Source organism: Taurulus bubalis (genome assembly GCF_910589615.1).
Source record: "Taurulus bubalis genome assembly, chromosome: 9".
NCBI lineage: Eukaryota > Metazoa > Chordata > Actinopteri > Perciformes > Cottidae > Taurulus > Taurulus bubalis.
This window is the reverse complement of record NC_136597.1, coordinates 29,105,811-29,132,498: the sequence shown is the minus strand read 5'-3', so window position 1 is coordinate 29,132,498 and position 26,688 is coordinate 29,105,811. Positions and strand designations below refer to the sequence as shown.

Genomic DNA, 26,688 nt, shown 5'->3' with positions numbered 1-26,688 from the left:
AATCAGGGTCCGGATTAGGTTCACGTAACCATATGCATTGTTTGAAATGTCAGCACTGTAGTAAATCCCCAAAATTACTGCTGGGGCCAAACATTCCTCTTAAAGGGTGTGTGTGTGAGGGAGAGTTGTAAATGATGCATTTAACTCATATTTTTGTACATTTTAGTGCTCTAAGAGAGTCCATCAAACATCTCAGCACAATATGATCTTCATCCTCGTCATCGGTGAGTGTAATCAGGAGAGACGTATCATTTATTACATATGCATAACATTTGAATAGTGCAGTCTTTGGCCATCGGACTCCATCCTGATTTAGGATAACCAAGTTCTGAGCAGGCAAAATCTCCCAAAAAGATTATTTTATAGGAATAAAATGAATTAATATCTTACCTCCACTTGAGAAACGGTCCCAGTTAGAACTTGTGAGGATACAGGGTCTCTGTAGACCAGAACAGGATGAAGGGTCTCTGTAGACCATAGAACACTAATGTTTGATGGTTTTCACCCCAGCGATTGTGGTTACGTTATTTGCATTGTGTGCTAGGGTTAAATGTATTCATTTAGATTTTACAACTTAACAAGACAGAACTCCAGAACTTTAAGGATACAAAAGAAAAGGAGAAAGAAAGAGGGAAAGAGAAAAACTGAAAAAAATAAAAATAAATAAACAACAACAGCAAATAATAACAGATTCGCAAATCACCAGTCTATAAAACAGGCCGTGATAACTTGCTGATGAAGTCTTGACTTTGAATAACCAATAGAACAAATATATTTATGAATTCAAACGGATGAGACTAGAACCTCCATGGAAAAGGGAAGCAGGCTAGAACCGGGTACAGAACATACATTGATATGTATAGTATTTATTGATCATGGAACTATCTTCTGGTTTCAGATACCTCATAGATGACAATAAGAGCCCAGTAGACGTTGAAAGGGTTGTAAATAACAATATAAATAAAGTTGTATTCATGGGGCAGGGAAATGGACCACTTGCTGCTCTCTCCGAGGGTTAGAAGTTTCCCCTCGTTCAAGCTTCTTTTGGGGAGTTTTTCCTTTTTCGATGCTTTCAGAACAGAGGATGTCATATGTTGCAAAGATTAAAAGCCCCTCTGAAGAATATACGGGATTCAGGATATTGGGCTATATAAATAAAATGTATTGAATTCAAATTTAATTGATGGACATGTAGTGTTAAACATTCATACCAATGTCTACATTTCATTTTATAATTTATTAAACTGTGGTACAAGTGGCCGTCCTGCGGTCGAAAGGTTCACAGCTCGATCCCTGGTTTGCCCATAGTTCGCACGTGGAAGCGTCCTTGAGCAAGACCCTGAACCCCAAGTTGCGCCTCACAGGGCACTAAGGATGGGTAAATGCAGAGAATAATTTCCCCAAGGGGATTAATAAAGGATCCTTTCTTCTTCTTCAACAGAGAAAATGTTCCAACATGAGCTGCTACAAATGAAGCCCTGTTTGTGTTCAGGGTGAAGACGCATTCAAGGACATGAACTTCTCTGTAGTGAAAGATGGGTGGGAGGCTTCATGCCTGGAGTCTGAGAAACATTCCACATGTTCCACAACATGCCACACGTTCCGCAACGTTCTACTTGTGGAACATGTTCCACAACGTTACGCATGTTTGGCACTTTCAAAGGAACACGGTTGTTTGCTGGACCTGTCTATCAGGAGTGGGCGTAGTCGTGGTGATGTCTATTGTTGGTTTGTGGCGTTGTGAAGCCTACAGTTCAGTGATTTCTCTGTTGCCTTGTTTTTTGCAACCATTAAAAAGGAAGTGACCGTATTTGGACGTAGATATGCCGACTACGGCTCTGGTGTCCACCTGTCAATCAGGACAGGATGGATGGATGTATCAGGATTATTGATGCAGGATGGATGGTATTGGGAGTATTGATGTAGATGCAGGTAAAATTTGTCAGATAATTATGGTATCAAACTCTGTTCTGTCCGCAGAACTCGGAAATACACGATGGCAAAGACCAAAACTGCCCCTAAGAAATATAAGTGCACGCACACGTGTCTGTGCACATCGGGGCGGAACTCCGCCATGCGCGATACCGAGAGCGGAGAAGAGTTGTAAACGTGCGACCATAGAGACAGAAATAACATGCCGTCGTGTAGATAAGATCAATAACATTAGGCCGTTTAGTTTGTTTAATAACAGAACAAGGTTATTTGGGAAAGGGAACCTTAAATTACTTGTGATCTGGTGCTATAGAAAAAATGCAAGGGGGCCGGAGGGGCCCCTAATATAATAGTAGGGGAAACACTGTGAGCCTAAATAAGTATATTTATTATTTTGAACAAAGGTTAAATGTTATTTCACAAGTTTAAAAAATGGGCCGATTTAAAAAAATGCCCTTGGATTTCAGTCAGTGGGGGCAACAATCGCCCCCTAAAGAATATGTAAATGTCCTACCCTGCTTCAGACATGTAATCACTTGTTGAACTACAACTCTTGTGAAGAATTTTTCTACTTGTTGTCACCTGCTTTTTGCCTCAGTCTGATGTATTTAAAAACATCGCTGTAAATTCTTCTTCTACATACAGTATGATATATAATGATTCTTGACTGACATCAACTCACTCATCATTGTTTGTTCCAATTTGCAGATTATTTTTGCTAAAACAATTAACTCAAATAAAGTCTTTACTACAATTCTTACTAAATAAAATGCTACACTCTGCCTGATGGTGTCTTTATAGATTATTTTATAGATTCTCAAATATGTTCTCCTGTTATCTTGGTACAGCTCTTTATCAAAGCTCTCTGATGTTTCCTCTGAGTTAACTATTATTTCATCAATTGGAAATATACCTCAAGTCTGCTGAAACATTTTACACAGATTACTTTAAAATGTTATTTTATCGACTAATCTATTTTCTTGCAGTTTTCCTTCCAGCAGCTCGACTCCAGGAACCCCATGATGGTCATTGTCCCGGCGGCTCCTGTAACCCCCAGCTTGGTGACTTGATAGTTGGTCGAGCAACTCGTCTGTCAGCCTCGTCCACCTGTGGTCTGGATGGACCACAGAACTACTGCATCATTGGATACCTGGAGGTCAGAGGTCACCTTAAATCAAGGTTTCTGTCGAAAATCTAAATCTCGAGAGAAGGAAAGAAAGAGACCCAAACTCTCTCCAGTGTATATATATATATATATATATATATATATATATATATATATATATATATATATATATATATATATATATATATATGTGTGTGTGTATTCCAGCTGAACTTGGTGTTCTCTGTCTAAATGTTTCCTCTCTGTTCTCTGCTTTCTGTCTGATTGACGTGTCTCTGGCTTGAACTCTGACTTTCATACTCCAACATGTTCTGACCCGTCACTATTATATAATATATGTATTATCTCTCTCTGCTCTTTCCACCCTGAGGAGTCACCGCTCCTTATTACATTTTTCTTCTTTCTTTTTCCTCCACCTGCAGTTTCTCAGTCTTCTCTTCATTCTTTACAATTTTATTCTTTCTCAGAAATGTTCCAAACTGTTCTTTACTTTATTGTTTTTACTGTTCTTTACTGTTCTATACTGTTTTTTTCTGTTCTGTTCTTTACTGGTCATTGCAGTTTTAATGTTCTGTTCTCTACTGTTCTGTTCTTTACTGTGTTTATGTTCTGTTCTTTACTGTTCTTTATTGTTCTGTTCTTTACTGTTCTTTATTGTTCTGTTTCTTACTATTCTCTACTGTTTTTTACTGGTCTGTTCTTTACAGTTCTTACTTTTTTGTTCTTTACTGTTCTTTATTGTTCTGTTCTTTACAGTTTTTAATGTTCTGTGTCTTACTGTTCTTTATTGTTCTGTTCTCTACAGTTTTGTAATGTTCTGTTTCTTACTGTTCTTTACTGTTTTGTTATATTCTGGTGTTTACTGTTCTTTACTCTTCAGTTCTTTACTGTTCTTTACTTTACTGTTCTTTACTCTTCAGGTCTTTTACTCTTCAGTTCTTTACTGTTTGGTTCTTTACTGTTCTTTACTCTTCAGGTCTTTTACTCTTCAGTTCTTTACTGTTTGGTTCTTTACTGTTCGTTTCTTCAGTCTTCAGTTCATTAATGTTCTATTCTTTACTGTTGTGTCCAACGAGCATCCTAAGTAGTTATTTGGTTAAACACCTGCGTTATATACACACTTCTGTATTTTCTAGTAAATTTCTGACGGATATTTTCTGCACTATGAAAGGAAAAAATGTAGAAAGAGAAAGATGTTTCTAATAAGTCATTCTCCAGTTACATTTTTTTGGTGTTGAGATAGTTCTACTTCATCGTGACGAAGTGTCCATTTGTCAAAAGCCGGCATAATACACAAAGCTTTGTACTGATCAATAATCAATCAATTTAAAACTAATAATATAAATGTGTTAAAAACTAGTGAAGTTGTATTAGAACGGGGCAAATAGTCAAATGCTGCTAAAGGAACTGAGACTTCATAATTGTTTGTATACAATGAAGTATTGAAGGTTGTTGATCGGTTTGGTTTAATGTATCTTCGTCCAATAGGAGGAGCAGAAATGCTTCACATGTGACTCTCGTCTGCCACACAATCACCATGGCAACCCCAACAGCCACCGCATAGAGAACGTCATCACAACCTTCGACCCCGAGAGAAAAACAAAGTGGTGGCAGTCTGAAAATGGTTGGTATCAAACAGTGTGAGGGGTTAGGGGGTGAGTGGTAGTGTGAGGGGTAAGGGGTAGTGTGAGGGGCAAGGGGTAGTGTGGGGGGTAAGGGATAGTGTGAGGAGTAAGAGGGTAAGGGGTAGTGTGAGGAGTAAGAGGGTAAGGGGTAGTGTGAGGGGTAAGGGATAGTGTGAGGGGTAAGAGGGTAAGGGGTAGTGTGAGGAGTAAGAGGGTAAGGGGTAGTGTGAGGGGTAAGGGGGTGAGTGGTAGTGTGAGGGGTAAGAGGTAGTGTGAGGAGTAAGGTGGTAAGGGGTAGTGTGAGGGGTAAGGGGTAGTGTGAGGAGTAAGGGGTAGTGTGAGGGGTAAGGGGTAGTATGAGGAGTAAGGGGGTAAGGGGTAGTGTGAGGGGTAAGGGGTGGTGAGTGGTAGTGTGAGGGGTAAGGGATATTGTGAGGGGTAAGGGGTGGTGAGTGGTAGTGTGAGGGGTAAGGGATAGTGTGAGGGGTAGTGTGAGGAGTAGGGGGGTAAGGGGTAGTGTAAGGGGTACGGGGGTGAGGGGTTAGTGTGAGGTTTGCCTCGGAGGGCTTTACTATCTGTACACATGACATCCCTCTCCCGGGACCTCACATCGGATCAGGAAAAACTCCCCCAATAAAGACAGTAAAAACCCTTAAAAAAGGAGGAGCTCAGTGTATCCTAAGATGTCCCCCAGCAGTCTAGGCCTATAGCAGCATATCTAGGGGCTGGACCAGGGCAAACCTGAGCCAGCCCTAACTATAAGCCTGAAACAGCCCTAACTATAAGCGCCATCAAAGAGGAAAGTCTTAAGTCTACTCTTAAATGAGGTGACCGTGCCTGCCCCCCGAACTGAAAGTGGAAGCTGATTCCACAGAAGAGGAGCCCGATAACTGAAAGCTCTAGCCCTCAACCTACTTTTTAACACTCTGGGAACCATAAGTAACCCTGCATTCAGTGAGCGTAATGCTCTCGTGGGGTAATATGGCACTATAAGGTCCTTAAGATATGATGGTGCATCACCAGTTAAGGCTTTGTAGGTAAGGAGAAGGATTTTAAATATGATTCTCGATCTCTCCTCCTATGAATCGCCACCTTAACGTGGTGGAGGAGTTTGAGTGGCTCAGTGATCCTGGGAGCTATGTTGTCCGGGGCGTCAGCCCCTGGTAGGGTCTCCCAAGGCAAACAGGTCTCGGGGGAGAGCCCAGACTAAGAGCGGTTCAAAAAACCCTGATGAATAGCAGCCCACGGTCTATAGCTACCTCGCCCGGACAAGGGAAACCGGGGCACCCTCCCGGAGCCAGACCCAGGAGGGGAGCTCGTCGGCGAGCGTCTGGTGGCCGGGCTTTCGCCCATGGGGCCCGGTCGGGCTCAGCCCGAAGAAACAACATGGAGCAGCAGTCACCCCGTGGACCCACCACCCGTGGGGAGAATTATCGGGGTCGGGTGCTATGCAGACCGGGCGGCGGGCCAGGCAGGAGACCTGGGCGAGCCGATCGCCGGCAGCATAGACTAGCTCTAGGGACGTGGAACGTCACCTCGCTAGCGGGGAAAGAGCCGGAGCTGGTGGAGGAGGTGGAGCGGTACCAGCTAGATATAGTTGGGCTCACCTCCACGCACAGCGTGGGCTCTGAAACCAAGCTCCTGGAGAAGGGTTGGACTTTGTCCTTTTCTGGAGTTGCCCAGGGTGAGAGGCGCCGGGCGGGAGTGGGGATACTCACGAGCCCCCGGCTGAGCGCCGCTATGTTGGAGTTTTCCCCGGAGAACGAGAGGGTCGCCTCCCTGCGCCTACGGGTTGCAGGGAGTAAAGCTCTGACTGTTGTTTGTGCTTATGCACCGAACAGCAGTTCGGAGTATCCAGCCTTCTTGGAGTCGGTGGGAGGGGTCCTGGAAAGGGCGCCGCCTGTCGACTCCATAGTTCTCCTGGGAGACTTCAACGCTCACGTGGGCAATGACAGAAAAACCTGGTGGGGCGTGATTGTGAGGAACGGCTTGCCCGATCTGAACCCGAATGGTGTTTTGTTGTTGGACTTCTGTGCTAGCCACAGTTTGTCCATAACAAACACCATGTTCGAGCATAAGGTGGCTCATAAGTGTACCTGGTACCAGAACACCTTAGGCCGGAGATAAATGATCGACTTTGTAGTCGTATCATCTGATCTGCGGCCGTATGTCTTGGACACTCGGGTGAAGAGAAGAGCAGAGCTGTCAACTGATCACCACCTGGTGGTGAGTTGGATCAGATGGCGGGGGAGTCGGCTAGAAAGACCTGGCAAGCCCAAACGTGTAGTGAGGGTGAACTGGGAACGTCTGGCGGAGGATCCTGTCCGGGAGGTCTTCAACTCCCACCTCCGGAAGAACTTCTCACAAAGGGACCGAGGGAGGCTGGGGACATGGAACCCGAGTGGACCATGTTCAAAGCCTCTATTGTGGACGCGGCTGCTCGGAGCTGTGGCCGGAAGGTCATCGGTGCTTGTCGTGGCGGCAACCCGAGAACCCGGTGGTGGACACCGAGGGTGAGGGAAGCCGTCAAACTGAAGAAGGAGGCCTTTCGGGCCTGGCTGGCCCAGGGGTCTCCTGAAGCAGCTGACGGGTACCGGCAGGCCAGAAGGGCTGCAGCTGCGATGGTCGCGGATGCTAAAACTCGGGCATGGGAGGAGTTCGGGGAGGCCATGGAGAAGGACTTTCGGTTGGCCTCAAGGAAGTTCTGGCAAACCATCCGACGGCTCAGGAAGGGAAAGCAGGGCCTACCCCAGGCTGTTCTCAGCAGGGGGGGGGAACTGCTGACCCGGACTGGGGACATCGTCGGGCGGTGGAAAGAGCACTTTGAGGAACTCCTAAACCCGGCTAACATGTCCCCCGGAGAGGGGGCAGCGCTGGAAGTCTTTGGGGTGGTTTCTCCCATATCCCTGGCAGAGGTCGCTAAGGTAGTCAAAAAGCTCCTTGGTGGCAAGGCGCCAGGGGTGGATGAGATCCGCCCTGAGATGCTGAAAGCGCTGGACATTGTTGGGCTGTCTTGGTTGACACGCCTTTTCAGTGTCGCATAGGGGTCGGGAACAGTGCCCATGGACTGGCAGACTGGGGTGGTGGTTCCCATCTTCAAGAAGGGGGACCGGAGAGTGTGCTCAAACTATCATGGCATCACACTGCTCAGCCTCCCGGGAAAAGCTTATGCCAGGGTGCTGGAAAGGAGGCTCCGACCGCTTGTCGAACCTCAGATTCAAGACGAGCAGTGCGGATTCCGTCCCGGTTGTGGAACAGTGGACCAGCTCTTTACCCTTGCAAGACTACTGGAGGGGTCCTGGGAGTTTGCCCAACCAGTCTACATGTGCTTTGTGGACTTGGAGAAAGCTTTCGACCGGGTCCCTCGGGGGTTTTTGTGGGGGGTGCTGCGGGAGTATGGGGTGCCGGACCCGTTGGCACGGGCTATCCGGTCTTTGTACGCCTGCAGTAGGAGCTGTGTCCGTATCCTCGGTAATAAGTCAGACACGTTCCTGGTAAGTGTTGGCCTCCGCCAGGGCTGCCCTTTATCACCGGTCCTGTTCGTGACCTTCATGGACAGGATATCTAGGCGCAGCCAGGGGGCGGAGAGGATCCGGTTCGGGAGTCTCGGGATCGCCTCTCTGCTGTTCGCGGATGATGTGGTCCTGTTTGCCTCCTCGGACTGTGACCTCCAGCATTCCCTGGGGCGTTTTGCAGCCGAGTGTGAAGCGGCAGGGATGAGAGTTAGCGCCTCCAAATCTGAGGCCATGGTGCTCTGCCGGAAACCGGTGGATTGCTCCCTCCAGGTGGGGACAAACTGCCTACCCCAAGCGAAGGAGTTCAAGTATCTCTGGGTCTTGTTCACGAGTGAGGGTAAGGTGGAGCGGGAGATCGACAGACGGATCGGTGCGGCTGCAGCAATAAAACAGGCGCTGTACCGGTCCGTCCTGGTGAAGAGGGAGCTGAGCCGGAAGGCGAAGCTCTCCATTTACTGGTCGGTCTATGTTCCAACCCTCACCTATGGTCACGAACTCTGGGTCGTGACCGAAAGAACGAGATCTCGAATACAAGCTTCGAATGAGCTTCCTCCGCAGGGTGGCCGGGCTCACCCTTAGAGATAGGGTAAGGAGCTCGGACATCAGGAGGGAGCTTGGAGTCGAGTCGCTGCTCCTTCGTGTCGAAAGGAGTCAGCTGAGGTGGTTCGGGCATCTAGTCAGGATGCCTCCTGGACGCCTCCCATTAGAGGTTTTCCAGGCACGTCCAACTGGTAGGAGACCCCGGGGAAGACCGAGGACACGCTGGAGGGATTATATCTCCCGGCTGGCCTTGGAACGCCTCGGGATCCCCCAGAATGAGCTGGAAAGTGTTGCGGGTGAGAGGGAAGCCTGGGTCGGCCTGCTGAACCTGCTGCCACCGCGACCCGACCCCGGATAAGCGGCTGATAATGGATGGATTCTCGATCTTACAGGAAGCCAGTGGAGAGCAGCTAGTACAGGAGTAATGTGATCTCTCTTCCGCGTCCTCGTTAGTACACGAGCTGCAGCATTATGGATCAGTTGGAGAGATCCAAGGGATTTACCGGAGCAGCCTGATAATATGGAGTTACAGTAATCCAGTCTTGAGGTAACAAATGCGTGAATCAATGTTTCTGCATCGTGTTGAGACAGGATGTGCCGGATCTTTGAGATGTTCCGTAGGTGAAAAAAGGCGGTCCTTGAGATCTGTTTCATGTGAGAGCCAAAGGACAGGTCCTGGTCAAAAATAACTCAGAGATTCCTTACGGTGGAGAGCGATGCCATCCAGAGAAACTATATCATCAGATACTTGATTTCTGAGGTGTTCTGGTCCGAGTAAAATAACTTCAGTCTTGTCCGAGTTCAGCAGCAGGAAGTTGCAGGTCATCCAGGTTTTGATGTCTTTAAGACACGCTTGAAGTTTGGCAACCTGGTGGGTTTCATCTGGCTTGATCGACAGATATAGTTGAGTATCATCGGCATAACAGTGAAAGTTTATGGAGTGTTTTCTGATAATATTGCCTAAAGGAAGCATATATAAGGTGAATAAAATTGGTCCAAGCACAGAACCTTGTGGAACTCCATGGCGAACGGCAGTGGTAACCGAGGCCTCATCGTTTACAAATACAAACTGAGATCGATCTGATAAATACGACTTAAACCAGCTTAGTGCTGTACCTTTATTACCAATTAACTGGTCTAGTCTCTGTAATAAGATGTCATGGTCAATGGTGTCAAATGCTGCACTAAAGTCTAACAAGACCAGTACAGAGACAAGTCCCCTATCTGATACAACTAAAAGGTCATTAGTAATTGTCACTAGTGCTGTCTCTGTGCTATGATGCTTTCTAAATCCTGACTGAAACTTCTCAAATAAACTATTGTTATGTAAAAGGTCACACAACTGGTTTGCGACTACCTTCTCCAGTATCTTAGAGAGAAAGGAAAGGTTAGAGATAGGTCTGTAGTTAGCCAACACATCTGGATCCAGAGTGGGCTTCTTAAGAAGAGGTTTAATTACAGCTACTTTGAAAGACTGTGGTACATGACCAGTTAGTAAAGACCCATTGATAATATCTAGTAAAGATGCACTAACTAAAGGTAAAACTTCCTTAAACAGTTTAGTCGGAACAGGGTCCAGGAGACAGATAGACGATTTAGAAGTAGAAACCATTGAAGACAGTTGGTCGAGGTTGATGGTAAAAATCCATCCAGACACACAGCAGGGCCCACAGCCTCCTCCATGGCCATCCCACCTGAGGATGGACCGGCAGTAGTCGAGGGCAGGAGATTACCGATCCTGCCTCTAATAGCCAGAATCTTACCATTGAAGAAGTTCATGAAGTCATTACTACTGAGGTCTATAGGAATACACGGATCCACCGAGCTGTGACTCTCAGCCAGCCTGGCCACAGTGCTAAAGAGAAACCTAGGGTTGCTCTTGTTTTTCTCTATTAGTGATGAGTAGTAGGCTCCTCTGGCATTACGGAGGGCCTTCTTATATGTTCTTAGACTATCCCGCCAAACCAACCGGGACTCCTCCAGACCGTTGGAACGCCATATGCCCTCAAGCTTCTGTGATGCTTGCTTTAATATACGGGTCTGAGGGTTGTACCATGGAGCGAGCCTCCTTTGCTTAATGATCCTCTTTTTTAGAGGGGCTATTGAGTCCAGTGTCACTCTCAATGAGCCAGTAGCACCATCGACGAGCTGATCAATCTGGGAGGGAATAAAGTTAGCACAGGACTCCTCTGTTATATTGAGACATGGTAATGAATCAAATACAGAAGGAATCGCTTCCTTAAATCTAGCAACAGCACCGTCAGTTCGACATCTGGTGTAAAAACTCTTGCCTAACGCTGTACAATCCGGTAGTATAAACTCAAAAGTTATAAGGCAATGGTCTGATAAAAGAGTTCTGTGGAAACACTACTAAATGCTCCACGTTAATGCCATATGTAAGAACAAGGTCGAGGGTGTGGTTAAAACAGTGAGTCGGTTCCTGTACTCTCTGACAGAAGCCAATCGAATCCAACAATGAGCTAAATGCAACACTAAGGCTATCATTGCTGACATCCACATGAATATTAAAATCCCCTACAATAATAACCTTATCAGTCTTAACCCTCTGGAGTCGGGGGTCATTTTCTTGATTTTACATAATTTCTTAAATTCACTTTTTAAAGTCACTTGCATATGATAGATACCCATGTGTTTTACATCTAAAATTGCAGAACAATCTCAGCTCTCTATATAATAAGGCACCATTGTCATAAGGCAAAAGTGTAAAGAGAAATATTACTCTAAAGCTGAAAAATGTAATCTAGATTTTGGAAAATCTTCATATCTCTTGTGAAAACATAGCTTTACTCAGGAGGTCGAACTGTTTTGGTGCTTGAAATTAGTTTACCAAAGGTCTTAAGTTCACAAAAGCAGTGAAATATATGAATACAAAAATGGTAGAAACATGTAAATAAATGTCTAAAATCAAATTTATTATTATATGGTGAGGTGATGAGCTGTGGCTGGCGTTGTGGCCTGCAGTGGTGATCTGGCAGAGACGGACTTGAGGCTGCTAAAGCGATGCTGCATGTTGTCCTCTGGACCCTGGCAGCTGTAAATCCTCTCTGTAAAATACATTACTAATAGCTAGTATAAGTTCACTGAAAGAAAGTAACAGGATAGTGACAATATTTGATTATGCCCCGTTCAGTCTCAGACCCATTTAGCTACTGCACCGCTACTTCCGGTTAGCGCGCAGCTAACCTAACAACATGGTAATTTCAGTCTCACAAACACATAACAGAGATCCCACACTACTAAGCGTACTACGTTCACTGAACGAAAGTTAACGGGGATCGTGACAATATTTGAACACCCATCGTTCAGTTTTTTATCCAACCTGTAGACATATATAACCCCCGTTAGCGATGTATAACCACATTAGCGATCGTTAGCTCGCTCGGTAGCTCCGTGTGAGCAGCAGCTACGTAAACACTACGGCAGTAACGATTAACAGAGATATAACACTACTAAGCGTACTACGTTCACTGAAAGAAAGTTAACGGGGATCGTGACAATATTTGAGCACCCACCGTTCAGTCTTATAGTCAGCCTGTAGACATATATAACCCCGTTAGCGATCGTTAGCGATTGTTAGCTCGCTACCCGCTAGCTTCTTGTTAGCAGCAGCTCTATCTGGCTACAGGTCCCATTACTAACGTAAATATGCTATTGCAAAGTTCAGTAAATGCACTTACCCATCTTCCAGTGGATCCCTTTGCTTGGCGTTGTCCTGTTCATCTCAAGGATCTACTCCTTCAGGCTCTATTTATGGTTGAAGCTGCGCCGTTCTCCAGTATAGCAGTATACTACAGTATAGTATAGTTTAGTGTGAGGGGTAAGGGGTAGTGTGAGGGGTAAGGGAGTAAGGGGTAGTGTGAGGGGTAAGGGGTAGTGTGAGGAGTAGGGGGTAAGGGGTAGTGTGAGGGGTAAGGGGGTAAGAGGTAGTGTGAGGGGTAAGGGGGTAAGGGGTAGTGTGAGGAGTAAGGGGGTAAGGGGTAGTGTGAGGGGTAAGGGGGTAAGGGGTAGTGTGAGGGGTAAGGGGGTAAGGAGTAGTGTGAGGGGTACGGGGGTGAGGGGTTAGTGTGAGGGGTAAGGGGTAGTGTGAGGGGTAAGGGAGTAAGGGGTAGTGTGAGGGGTAAGGGGGTAAGGGGTAGTGTGAGGGGTAAGGGGTAGTGTGAGGGTTAAGGGAGTAAGGGGTAGTGTGAGGGGTAAGGGGTAGTGTGAGGGTTAAGGGAGTAAGGGGTAGTGTGAGGGGTAAGGGGTAGTGTGAGGAGTAAGGGGGTAATGGGTAGTGTGAGGGGTAAGGGGGTAAGGGGTAGTGTGAGGGGTAAGGGGTAGTGTGAGGGGTAAGGGGTAGTGTGAGGAGTAAGGGGGTAAGGGGTAGTGTGAGGGGTAAGGGGTAGTGTGAGGAGTAAGGGGGTAAGGGGTAGTGTGAGGGGTAAGGGGTAGTGTGAGGAGTAAGGGAGTAAGGGGTAGTGTGAGGGGTAAGGGGTAGTGTGAGGAGTAAGGGGGTAAGGTGTAGTGTGAGGGGTACGGGGGTGAGGGGTAAGGGGTAGTGTGAGGGGTAAGGGAGTAAGGGGTAGTGTGAGGGGTAAGGGGATAAGGGGTAGTGTGAGGGTAAGGGGTAGTGCGAGGGGTAGTGTGATGGTTAAGGGTAGCTGAGGGGTAAGGGGTAGTGTGAGGGGTAAGAGGTAGTGTGAGGGTAAGGGGAGGGGTAGCATGAGGTGTAAGGGTAGCATGAGGGGTAAGAGGTAGTGTGAGGGGTAAGGGGGTAGGGTACTGCATCTCACTACTGCATTTTATTTCTTAAACTGCACTGCAACTTTTATTCAACTTTTTTTTTATTTTGCTTTTTCAACTTTTATTTTGTTTTTTGACTGTTTTAATGTTTTTCTGTTTTAATGTTTTCTTAACTGTTTTTAAATCTGCATTATGTTTTGATGCTGTTAATGGTTTTATGTGAAGCACTTTGAATCGCCTTGTTGTTGAAGTGTGCTATACAAATAAACTTGCCTTTGCCTTGCCTCCCGTTAGGGGTAGTGTGAGGGGTAAGGGGTAGTGTGAGGGATGAGAGGTAGTGTGAGGGTTAAGGGTAGTGTGAGGGGTAAGGGGGTAAGGGGTAGTGTGAGGGATAAGGAGTAGTGTGAGGGTTAAGGGTAGTGTGAGGGGTAAGGGGGTAAGGGGTAGTGTGAGTGTTAGGGGTATTGTGAGGGGTAAGGGGTAGTGTGAGTGTTAGGGGTATTGTGAGGGGTAAGGGGTAGTGTGAGTGTTAGGGGTAATGTGAGGGGTTAGGGGTAGTCAAGGGGGTAGTGTGAGGGGTAAGAGGTCTAAACAGGAAGCACTGTCTCTTTCCTCTATCTCATGCTGTGACACACAGCTGTCTGTTTGTTTTCATTTAGATTGAAACATAATCAGTTTTCTCCTGTAATGTGGTGACAGTTAGACTAATACAGATATATTGGATAGATGGCTTCGCATTGCTCCTACTGGTTGCTAATTAGCAGAGCTAATGGTCTCTGAACAGTGTTCACTATGACTTCTGGGAAATGTAGGCACATTCAAACAGGTTGGAGTATCGGTGTAAACAGGAGAATATGTTTGACTAACCTTCAACGCACCATCATCAATCATAATATTAATTAGTGCTGAAACAAAGCTAATACTTCCATATGCTAATTCACCTGCATATTGCTGTTTGTAGGAGTTCATCAAGTCAGCGTCCGGCTTAATCTGGAGACCGTGTTCCAGTTCAGTCATCTGGTCCTCACCTTCAAGGTAAAACACTTTCTACAAACCTGTTCAGATTAATTATGAACAATCACAGGCAGTGACTCGGCGGCTTCCCGGACTCTGATTGGCGAATGTGATGTCACAGACATTAAGTTTATTTTGCACATGGTTTCTCTCGGACTGTTTGATGCATCCTGACTACAGAACCCTCATTGTCCTTTGGCCGATGCAGTCACTTCTTCACATTTAGCTACAGCACTATAAGATAAACATCTGGTGTAGAAACATTTTCCTGATGGCGTACACTCCGGTAGAAACAATTCTAAAGTTATTAGGTAATGGTCCGATAAAAGAGGGTTCTGTGGAAACACTATTAAATGTTCTATGTTAAGTAGTGAGTGGGATTCTGTACTCTGACAGAAGCAAATCTAATAATGAGATAAACGCAGCCCTAAGGCTAATACTAGTATTAGTACTAACAGTATTATTGACATCCACATGAATATAAAAATTGCCTAAAATAATTTACTTTATCCGTTTTGAGGACTAAACTAGAAGTTGAGAATATGGACCTGGTGCCTGGTACACTGTAACAAATATAATTGTCTGTCTGGTTTCCATGTTGGATGTGAAAGAACAAGGCTTCAAATGTGCTCTCTCTCCGTCTCTCTGTCCTTAGAGTTTCCGTCCGGCAGCCATGTTGGTGGAGCGATCAAAAGATTTTGGACGTAGCTGGAAGGTTTTTCGTTACTTTGCTGAAGATTGTTCGCTTTCGTTCCCGTCTATTTCCAGCCAGCCAGCCAACAGCATCGACGACATTGTCTGTGACAGCAGATACTCCGGATCAGATCCGTCCACCAACGGAGAGGTAGCACATCCAACGCCTTTTAATTTAAGTCAAGTCCATTTATACATACACCCTAACAAATCAGAAATTTGGCTCAAGGGCTAAAATCGGCCCATTTTAGTCCTCACTGTCGGTCTAATTCAGTGGTTCTCAAACATGTTTTGTCATGCCCCACTTTGGAAGAAGAAAAATGTTCACGCTGTCAGGCGGTGGTTTCAGAGAGGTCCCAAACGCCCATGAAAAGTGCAAAGTAAATTAATTAATGGAAAACAAGGCAATGTTTCAAAAAGTCCGGATCAAAACCCATAAATACACAGAGGTACAAGCAGGAAACTAAACAGGCAGACACGCCGGGATATACACAGGACGAACCGACACTGGGGCAGGAGACAAACAGGGTTTAAATTCACGGGGAAGGTGCAGGTGATTGGACATAGGAGGAAACAAACACGCCCCAACAAAATTGCAACAAAATTGCAACAAAATTGCAACAAGATGGTCCATGCTGAATTTAATAACTGTGACTCCATCCGTGCTTTTTCAAATAGTAGAATAAAGAACACTGCAATCACTTTCAAGTAAACCAGATTGCTCCTCCAGAAACAAATAAAATATGCAATCACTTTATTAGAACAGTGCAAATAAAGTTATTTTTGTGCAAACACTCATATTTGGCACACAAAAAAATCTTATTGTGGCTGCAATTAACCCGTTTTGCTCTGAATATATTTGAAAGATAATAACAATAAAGTGCAACCTGTGCAAAACAAGACAAAATTAGAGCATGTGTGATCCATCACGTTTTATCAGTATTAGTGGCTGCAATGAGCTGCTTTCCTCTACCAAACGTTTTTAAACGGGGTTGCAGGCTTTATACGGACACTTTCAATTCAATGTTGAGCTTAGATATGTATTTAGTTTCGAGAGGCAACAGCAGAAAAGTCGATCTCACGGAGGTCGGCTTTTGGCAAAATGCCAAGAATCGGCAAGTCGCGCAAGTGTAACTTGTTAACGGCGTACCGTAACCATTTACACGAAAGTAATGAAAGTAAAGTATTAATTAATGATGTTCTATGTCCGTGTACTTTGTACTTTTGTATGTGATGTTCTCAATAAAGTTCTTGAAATAAAAAAATAATCCGCATTCCCCCCCCCCCCCCCCCCGCCGTGCCCTACCTGTAACACCACGGCCCCATAATTTGAGAACCACTGGTCTACTGTAATTGGATCCGTATTTGGAGGTCGAGAAGGCCTCTGTTGGGCCAACTAATGGTTAGCATAGTCTAAACTCAGCGTATTAAAGCAGAAACCGCTCAGAAACAGCTGGTGATGTTCTCAAGCATGTATTTGAAGACCAGGGTGTGCCAAGCTAGCAACACGATTGCAGGAGCTACAGACCCTTGGTAGGACACCTAAAATTATTCCTATGTGAGTTGAGGTTGCTAATATAAAGTTAATTCTAGACAGATTCTCTATTTCAAATTAATTTGTATTAAATGATGAGTGTTGTGTAATTGCTCATGCTTCTGATTTGGAGTCCAATAGCATGACCCAATTCTTTGCCACTGGACAGGTGTCACTGACACACCAGCAAGTCAAACAGGATATTTTTTCATGGAGAAGATGTAAACGGACTAGAAGAGAGAAATCATTGTAAATTAGATAATAAATCCTGACTTTTGGTCACTAATCATGCAAAATTAAGTGTAAATAGATAACATAACTAACTAATAAATGCTGTGGTAGCAGTGGGATTTAGTCGTATGAGGTGAATATACTTTACATTAGTAGGCACAGGCCTCTGGTGCTTGAGCCCTCAAACTGTGATGAGTGCTTTGCCTGTTGTATTCATTTGTATATTGAAATGTGGGTGTTCTCTGTTATTTCTATATAAAGGGTTTACTTTCTCCAACAGGTGGTGCTGAAAGCTCTGGATCCTATCTTTGAGTTAGGGAACCCATACGCACAGAACATCCAAGGTAAGTTCCCTCTACACCAGAATACTGCTCTCTGTGTGTGAAAGCATCTTCACACAGGAAGAGAAACACACTATATTTGAACATTTAAACATGTTCATATGAGACACATGAAGAATAACATTTAAACATTTAAATGTTTAAACATGTTTATATGAAACACATGAAGAAGAACATTTAAACATGTTTATATGAGAAACATGAAGAAGAACATTTAAATATTTAAACATGTTCATATGAGACACATGAAGAAGAACATTTAAACATGTTTATATGAGACACATGAAGAAGAACATTTAAACATGTTTACATTCAACATGTTCATATCCTAAAAGAAGAACATATTCAACATATTCATATCCTAAAAGAAAAACTTTAAACATGTCCATATCCTAAAAGAAGAACATATACAACATGTTAATATCCTAAAAGAAGAACTTTAAACATGTGCATATCCTAAAAGAAGAACATATTCAACATATTCATATCCTAAAAGAAGAACTTTAAACATGTTCATATCCTAAAAGAAGAACATATTCAACATATTCATATCCTAAAAGAAGAACTTTAAACATGTTCATATCCTAAAAGAAGAACTTTAAACATATTCATATCCTAAAAGAAGAACTTTAAACATGTTCATATCTTAAAAGAAGAACTTTAAACATATTCATATCCTAAAAGAAGAACTTTAAACATGTTCATATCCTAAAAGAAGAACTTTAAACATGTTCATATCCTAAAAGAAGAACATATTCAACATATTCATATCCTAAAAGAAGAACTTTAAACATGTTCATATCCTAAAAGAAGAACTTTAAACATATTCATATCCTAAAAGAAGAACTTTAAACATATTCATATCCTAAAAGAAGAACTTTAAACATGTTCATATCCTAAAAGAAGAACTTTAAACATATTCATATCCTAAAAGAAGAACTTTAAACATGTTCATATCCTAAAAGAAGAACATATACAACATGTTAATATCTTAAAAGAAGAACTTTAAACATGTTCATATCCTAAAAGAAGAACATATTCGACATGTTCATCACAGATCTGATCACCTTGACAAACATCCGGGTGAACTTCACTCGTCTCTTCACGCTGGGCGACGTCCTGCCGGCTCGGAGACGCAGGAACCCTGAGGACAAGTATTACTACGCTCTGTACAACATGGTGGTCAGAGGGAGCTGCTTCTGCCACGGACACGCCAGCAGCTGCACACCTCTGGATGGAGGACGGGGGGACGTCTTCACCCAGACCAGCATGGTATGGACCAGGAGACGGCTCAGTTCTGGACTGGTTTGGACAAGCTAAGCAGACCCATGGCCCCCTGAGACGGCGTGATGTCATGAACACGTGATCACATGTGAGACGGCGTGATGTCATGACCACGTGATCACATGTGAGACGGCGAGATGTCATGACCACATGATCACATGTGAGACGGCGTGATGTCATGACCACAATCACAAATATCAGTGAATCTAATTTGTAATTAGTGGGCAGTAATCAGGTGGGCGTCCTCCAGCTGAACAGCAGGGAGACGGAGAGTAAAATACAAATGTTCATAATCTATGTATTACCAGTGTGGAGATGAACGCTAACCCAGGCTGGCTTACATGACAGGATGCAGAGTGACTTTAGAACTACATGTTGTAGCGTGAACGGTGGTCTTGCCAGGGGAAGAGGAGGGTAGGGGGGAGAGTAGGAAAGGCAAGACCTCGCCTAACTCGGTGGCACTCCGTCGGCTAATTATCCTAGTGATCCCGGAGGAAATATTAATCCTCATCCGATATTGGCATAACGCCTTTGGTCTTTTATCTCACCCCGTGCTAAATCGTTAGGTTTTTGTGTTATTTTCAAATTAAGTTATAGGTTTTGTCGAGGGTGTTTTACAGCTTGCGCTCTAGGTCCCCTGCGGTAGGCTGTAACTTGTCTCAACCCTTATCAAGCGAGTACGTATATCGTCTATACCTTCTCTCTACCTATTGACACCATCTCATCATTATGACAAACACTGCAAAAGTCTTCACCCAAAGACACTTACCTTAAGTCTCTTTGGTAGATTCAGTCGTCACCTCTGTATCTCACGGTGGATGGACAGGGAAAGAGGGTTTAAATTGTTTTAAAGAACCAGAACCTTTGGTTCGGTTTCAGTCCCTTCCGGGAGGGTAAGGCTGAGTTTTTATTCAAAGTTTATCTTAGATACAAAAAATGAAATTCAATCAAACAGTTTAAAAGTCACAAGTAACTAAGAGAAGGGGTTAAGGTTTCAGAGCTTGTGAGTGAACACCTCTTCTCTCTTGTCTACTCCTGCACAGAATTGCCAGGCACCCCCTCTTTGATAGCAGAAGTTTCTTCCAGACTCTAAAGCTGGAGACCTGTCCCAACCCCTAAGGGCTGGGACAGGTCCAATCTGATTTTTCTCCTTTCCTAGTAAAGATGCATATTAAGTATTAAGTAACTAAGAGAAAGGGTTAAGTTTAGAGCTGGTGAGTAAACACCTCTTCTCTCTTCTCCACTCCTGCACAGAATTTGCCAGGCACCCCCAAAAAACATGCATTCCTACCCCCTCTTTTATACACCAGAGTACATAAGTCATCCTGTCACCAGAGTTGGACAGAGGAGGTTTCACTACCTTATTTGGTAATACTGCCAATGCATGCTCTTAACAAAGGAGAGAACATTTAACACATCTCATTCAAAAAGAGTATATAACATAGCAACTTACAGCGTCCTATGAATTGTATGTGGTCTAATCACAAATTATAATGAAAATAAAAAGCAAACAGTATATATATATATATATATATATATATATATATATATTCAAATGGTTATATAGAAAAAGAAAATGATTATACGGTTCTAATAGTTAGACCTTTTTACTTTCATATTTTTCCTCGGACACTCAACAATGTTCAGCATCGTCTCTGCTCAGATTTACGCCTGAAACATCCACAGATGAGAAAAGAGAAGTCTTTTTGCTCTTCAGGTTCACGGTCGGTGTGTTTGTCAGCACAATACAGCCGGAGAGAACTGTGAGAGATGTCAGGACTTCCACCACGACTCTCCCTGGAGGCCTGGAGGGGAAAACACAGCCAACGCCTGCAGGAGTAGAAGCTCAACCTTTCTAAAAGCATAAAGCATAACACTTTTTGTGTTGGAATCAGGATGCTGGTTATTATTTACCCTTCTTATATTCTCTCTCTCAGGATGCAACTGTAACGGCCACTCGGACTCGTGTCACTTCGACGCTGCTCGCTTTGAAGCGACCGGCCTGCTGAGCGGCGGCGTGTGTGAAGACTGCCTCCATGACAGGACGGGGCCTCAGTGTGAGCGCTGCCAGCCTTTCCTGTTTCAGGACCCCCAGAGAGCGGCGGACGACCCACACGCCTGCAGACGTACGCTTCAACTGCTTTCATTCATTTACACACATTTGACCTCTCTTCTGATATAAAATATATTATTTGTTTTTAGATTCAACCCAAAAGTGACACATTCAAAAATCCACATTAAATAACATCTATGCCTGGAAACATCAATAACCAAATGAATAATGTATTCTGTGTTATTGTGTATGGCAAGAAAGCCAATCGTAATTAAACCAAACAATTAATCTCTACATAAACCCTAAAAATTTGCAAAGATTCACCAGCTCTGTTTAGTTTGGGTCACGTTGTTTTTTTTGTTGGGCTTTTTGGGTTGTTGTTGTTGTGTGGTGTTAATGCGTGCTAATTATTAGATGCCTGGTGTAGCCTCCGGAAGAACTCAGTTCAACAACTTCTCTTGTTCTCTATATTTATTTACTAAATGATCACAAGCAAAGTAGTAAGCGCTGCAATTGCAAAAGCAGTGAGTGGAACAGCAACACGCAGGTTGGGCCAAGAACAACTGCCCCACAAACGGAAGTGGGGCCTTTCATACACAGGTTATCGTCACAGGTTCGTCTCGCCTCGCCCTAACATCTGATTCGCTCTATCCTGTCAAGAGGAAGAGAATCATGTTCTCATCTTTTCTCGCAAGACTGGACCACAACGACCCGTCTGCTTCACTAATGTCAATATACTGATAAACTTTGTTTAGTTGTGAGTGTTGAAGTGCGCAGGCGTGTGACTGACTTCCCTTGAGAACTGGACCTTTCATAGACACAACCACCTCCAGCTGCATAGCTGTGTTATACTGACCTCGCTGACCTGAACTTTAATAGACATGAAGAGTAATGGAGAATATCTGCAGAATATAAGGATTTATATTATCAGTGGTGTGCGGTGTTAAACTGGTGCGTATAGTGATGTTATTTCAAAACCATTTATTTTATATTTCAAGTTTTAAAGAGGCTCATTGGAGATTGGGGGAGAAACGACTTCAGCACAGAAGTGGAGGGGAGAGGAAAAGAGGAATATACTCTCTAACCCGTCTCCGCTGAGAGACACCTTTGGACTGTTTCACCAAACACCCTAATAGCAATTAAATAAGTCACCAACTGTCATATCCCGGCTCTTATGCCGTGTTCACACCAATACAGTTGCGAAATATTCGCGCGTCCAGATTACATGTTTAGTCAATGCACAGCCGCGTTAGGTTGCGAAAAAGCAGATTTTTCGCCGGGCGTCGCGCTAGAAGCGAAACGGCGTTGCGAATATTCGCAACTCCGCTTTTTCGCTTTTTCGCCGGCGTTCAAATATTTCAACTCCAGCGAATAATTCGCATGACGCGGAGTTGCGAAAGCCAATCAGCGTTGAGAAGCTCCGCCCGGCATCACCGCCGTTACTGAATGAAACTGCTGGTCCGCTGAAGGAGCGCTGGAAGCGGCTTCACTCAGACACTCGTCCTGGAGGAGGAGCTGTGTGCGACTACGGATAATATTATGAACCCAGATACGGGGCGGTTGATGTTCCGACGTGTGTGGGACTTCCTCAACAAGTATAAAGCAGAACTAGTGGTTGTTTACCTGGTGGATGAAGGAAATAATAAATGTTTTCAAGACACAGAGATAAGCCCCGCCCCTTTTCCCCAGCGATGGTTGCGAAAAAACGGATTAACCACACAGAGCAAATTTTTCACCTGCGGCGCGATATAGGCGAAGTGGCGTTGCGAAAATTCGCAACTGTTTTGGTGTGAACACGGCATTAGGCTCTGACAAATATGGAGAACACACAACAGCTGATGGTAACGTAAAATGTTTATTTAAACTACATGAAGAAATAACTAACCTTATGGAGTGTGGCAGTCAGTAACATCAGTAATGTCCTTGTGTGTGCCTGTGTAATGGAGTGTAGGTGTTGTCAGTGAAACCAAAGGAAACCAAACCCACAGATAACTGGCTGCAACAGTCTCCACCAAACCTGTGCCATGAGCAACGCTAGAGCAACTAGAGCAACGCTAGAGCAACGCCAGAGCAGGGCTTTTTTTGACAAATTTAAAAATGGCGGAAATTCTAAGTAGGCGGAGCTTAATGCAACAATTTACTTTTTAGTAGAGCAGACAAAACCAGACATGTGTGCCAAATTTCAGGTCAATCGGTGATAGGGGGCAAAAACTATGGGCTTTCACAACTCACGGGTTGTCAAAAAAAACTTTAGTTAGGGGGCGCTATCTGACTTCCTGTGCGGCTTAAAGCATGGTCCCTCACTTTAAACGTTACATATGCCTACCAAGTTTCATACATGTAGGTCAACCGTAGCGCTGGGGCTGCTTAAATGAATATTTGTAGGGGGCGCTATCGAGCCAAAGTGCCATTTTCAAGCATGCTTAGTCTATCAAAAGTACCTTTGTTGTTGACCGCAAAGGATGGGTCGCCACGGCAACAGCGTTACACAAAACATCAAAAGCTTTAGGGGCTGGCATCATGAAAGTCTTATGTATGTGTAGAAGTAATTTGATGTTGATGTGATTGGCCCACGAAGAGAAGCAAGCCAAATTATAGAAACATTTACTTCCTGTTACCATTAGGTGGCGCTATGACTGTAATTAAAAATTAGACTGCACATGTCTTCAGGCCTGGAGTCTCATCAAACATGTGGAATCTAGAAAAGATCTTATTATGTGGAGTCGAGTTACATCGGTTTATTCGTTGGCGAAGGATCGAACTTCCGCATTGCTCCGTCTCGACGCCGTTCAACGGATCCCTACAATCTTCAAGGTGATGCATTATCGATGTCTTAAGTATCATCTGACAAATTTTGAGAGTGATCTGAAAAATCTGTGACGAGCAGGATATGAAAAATGGGAAAATGAAAAAGCGGGTGGTGATAATATAAATTCTTATATTCTGCAGATATTCTCCATTACTCTTCATGCCTATTAAAGTTCAGGTCAGCGAGGTCAGTATAACACAGCTATGCAGCTGGAGTTGGTTGTGTCTATGAAAGGTCCAGTTCTCAAGGGAAGTCAGTCACACGCCTGCACTTCAACACTCACAACTGTTTATCAGTATGTTGACATTAGTGAAGCAGACGGGTCGTTGCACGGTCCAGTCTTGTGAGAAAAGATGAGAACATGATTCTCCTCCTCTTGACAGGATAGAGCCAATCAGATGTGAGGACGAGGCGAGACCAACCTGTGACGATAACTAGTGTATGAAAGGCCCCACTTCCGTTTGGGGGGCGGTGGTTCTGGACCCAACCTGCGTGTTGCTGTACCACTCATTGCTTTTGCAATTGCAGCGCTGAGTACTTTGCTTGTGATCATTTAGTAAATAAATATAGAGAACGAGAGAAGTTGTTGAACTGAGTTCTTCTGGAGGCTACACCAGGCATCCAATAATTAGCACGCATTAACAGTGGCCTCGATGAGTCCTATCGGATTTTTGTCTCTGAAGGGTTCGTAACAGGCTAGTAGTGACGTTAAGGTGCCTGTTAAGATCTTGAGGGATACAGGGGCTCAACTCCTAGGTTCAGGGCTCCATTCTGCCATTTTGGGATGAGACGGATACAGGGGATGAAATCCTGATGTGATCACAGTCCTGATCTCCATCGAGGCTGAGCCATGTCGAGGGGATTCCTGAGGTCTGCCTTCCTAGTTCTCAGCTTTAAGAGAATCCTGGAGACAGAAAGTGTCCGAGTGACTGTCATGCTGGGTCAGGAGTTTGGTCTGCATCTACTATCAAGAGGTGTGGTGTGTGGTGACTATATGCATGCTGTCTCTTCATACATCTCTTGTGTTCCAGCATGTGAATGCGACCCAGCGGGTTCGGAGGGAGGCGGTCTGTGTGACGCTCTGAGCGGCAGGTGTGTCTGTAAAGAACACGTAGAGGGTCGGCGCTGCGATCAATGCAAACATGGCTTCTTCAACCTGAAACCGGACGACCCCGCCGGCTGTCAGGGTGGGAAACTCCTCTCATGTGACCTGTTGTAGCTTTTTATAAACACATAGCAGAGAAGCACTCCTAAAGCCTACAGGACAACACATTGTATTATTCTGGTGGAAACGTTGATGCAGATTTGTTTATCATATCTGTCTGTGTGTGTGTGTGTGTGTGTGTGTGTGTGTGTGTGTGTGTGTCTTCAGTGTGCAGGTGCCATGTCTTGGGAAGTGTTGGGTCATGTGATCCGCTGACAGGAAGTTGTGAATGTGTCCCTTTGGCAAGAGGTCCTCTGTGTGATCAATGTCTGGTAGGTTTTATCTTTAAAACACAATGTGCCTCTGAACCACAGCTAGCGATAAGCTAAAATACATCTGTGGTTCCATGGGCAGGAACCAGAGAATAACTTGTCTCTGTGGCCTGTTACCTGTCTCTCTGTTACCTGTCTATCTGTTACCTGTCTATCTGTTACCTGTCTATCTGTTACCTGTCTCTCTATGGACTGTCTTTCTGTGGACTGTTACCTGTCTCTATGTTACCTGTCTCTCTGTTACCTGTCTCTCTATATCTCTGTTACCTGTCTCTCTGCTACCTGTCTCTATGTTACCTGTCTCTTTGTGGACTGTTACCTGTCTCTCTGTTACATGTCTCTCTGTTACCTGTCTCTCTGTTACCTGTCTCTCTGTTGCCTGTTTCTCTGTTACCTGTCTGTCTGTCTCTCTGTTACCTGTCTCTCTGTTCCCTGTCTCTCTGTTACCTGTCTCTATGTGGCCTGTTACCTGTCTCTCTGCTACCTGTCTCTCTGTGGCCTATTACCTGTCCCTATGTTACCTGTCTCTCTGTTACCTGTCTGTCTGTCTCTGTTACCTGTCTCTCTGTTACCTATCTCTCTGTTACCTGTTACCTGTTTCTCTGTGGCCTGTTACCTGTCTCTCTGTTACCTGTCTCTCTGTCTCTCTGTTACCTGTCTCTCTGTCCTGTCTCTCTGTTACCTGTCTCTCTGTTACCTGTCTCTCTGTCCTGTCTCTCTGTTACCTGTCTCTCTGTCCTGTCTCTCTGTTACCTGTCTCTCTGTCCTGTCTCTCTGTTACCTGTCTCTCTGTGGACTGTTACCTGTCTCTCTGTTACCTGTCTCTCTATCTCTCTCTTACCTGTCTCTCTGTTACCTGTCTCTCTGTGGACTGTTACCTGTCTCTCTGCTACCTGTCTCTCTATCTCTCTCTTACCGGTCTCTCTGTTACCTGTCTCTCTGTGGACTGTTACCTGTCTCTCTGCCCTGTCTCTCTGTTACCTGTTTCTCTGTGGACTGTTACCTGTCTCTCTGTTACCTGTCTCTCTGTTACCTGTCTCTCTGCCCTGTCTCTCTGTTACCTGTCTCTCTGTGGACTGTTGCCTGTCTCTCTGTTACCTGTCTATCTGTGGCCTGTTACCTGTCTCTCTGTTACCTGTCTCTCTGTCTCTGTTTTCTGTCTCTCTGTTACCTGTCTCTCTGTTACCTGTCTCTCTATTATCTGTCTCTCTGTTACCTGTCTCTCTGTTACCTGTCTCTCTGCCCTGTCTCTCTGTTACCTGTCTCTCTGTGGACTGTTACCTGTCTCTCTGTTACCTGTCTCTCTGCCCTGTCTCTCTGTTACCTGTCTCTCTGTGGACTGTTGCCTGTCTCTCTGTTACCTGTCTATCTGTGGCCTGTTACCTGTCTCTCTGTTACCTGTCTCTCTGTCTCTGTTTTCTGTCTCTCTGTTACCTGTCTCTCTGTTACCTGTCTCTCTATTATCTGTCTCTCTGTTACCTGTCTCTCTGTTACCTGTCTCTCTGTTACCTGTCTCTCTGTTACCTATCTCTCAGTTACCTGTCTCTCTGTTACCTGTCTCTCAGCTACCTGTCTCTCTGTTACCTGTCTCTCAGTTACCTATCTCTCAGTTACCTGTCTCTCTGTTACCTGTCTCTCTGTTACCTGTCTCTCTGTCTCTGTTTTCTGTCTCTCTGTTACCTGTCTCTCTGTTACCTGTCTCTCTATTACCTGTCTCTCTGTTACCTGTTACCTGTCTCTCAGTTACCTGTCTCTCAGTTACCTGTCTCTCA

General features: G+C 44.6%; 1 protein-coding gene across 1 annotated transcript in view; it reads left to right on the top strand.

Annotated features, from left to right (window-relative positions):
- The window catches only part of lamb4 (laminin, beta 4), a gene marked incomplete at its 5' end in the record, with an annotated part of 54,200 nt that overhangs the window by 1,579 nt on the left and 25,933 nt on the right, over positions 1-26,688 (top strand). Inside the window, 11 exons of the mRNA XM_079223467.1 lie at positions 167-224; positions 2,919-3,088; positions 4,547-4,682; positions 14,443-14,516; positions 15,151-15,339; positions 17,234-17,297; positions 18,352-18,566; positions 20,296-20,416; positions 20,516-20,704; positions 24,472-24,627; positions 24,813-24,916. Of these exons, the coding sequence (XP_079079593.1) occupies positions 167-224; positions 2,919-3,088; positions 4,547-4,682; positions 14,443-14,516; positions 15,151-15,339; positions 17,234-17,297; positions 18,352-18,566; positions 20,296-20,416; positions 20,516-20,704; positions 24,472-24,627; positions 24,813-24,916 (1,476 nt within the window). The remainder of the gene's footprint in view (positions 1-166; positions 225-2,918; positions 3,089-4,546; positions 4,683-14,442; positions 14,517-15,150; positions 15,340-17,233; positions 17,298-18,351; positions 18,567-20,295; positions 20,417-20,515; positions 20,705-24,471; positions 24,628-24,812; positions 24,917-26,688) is intronic.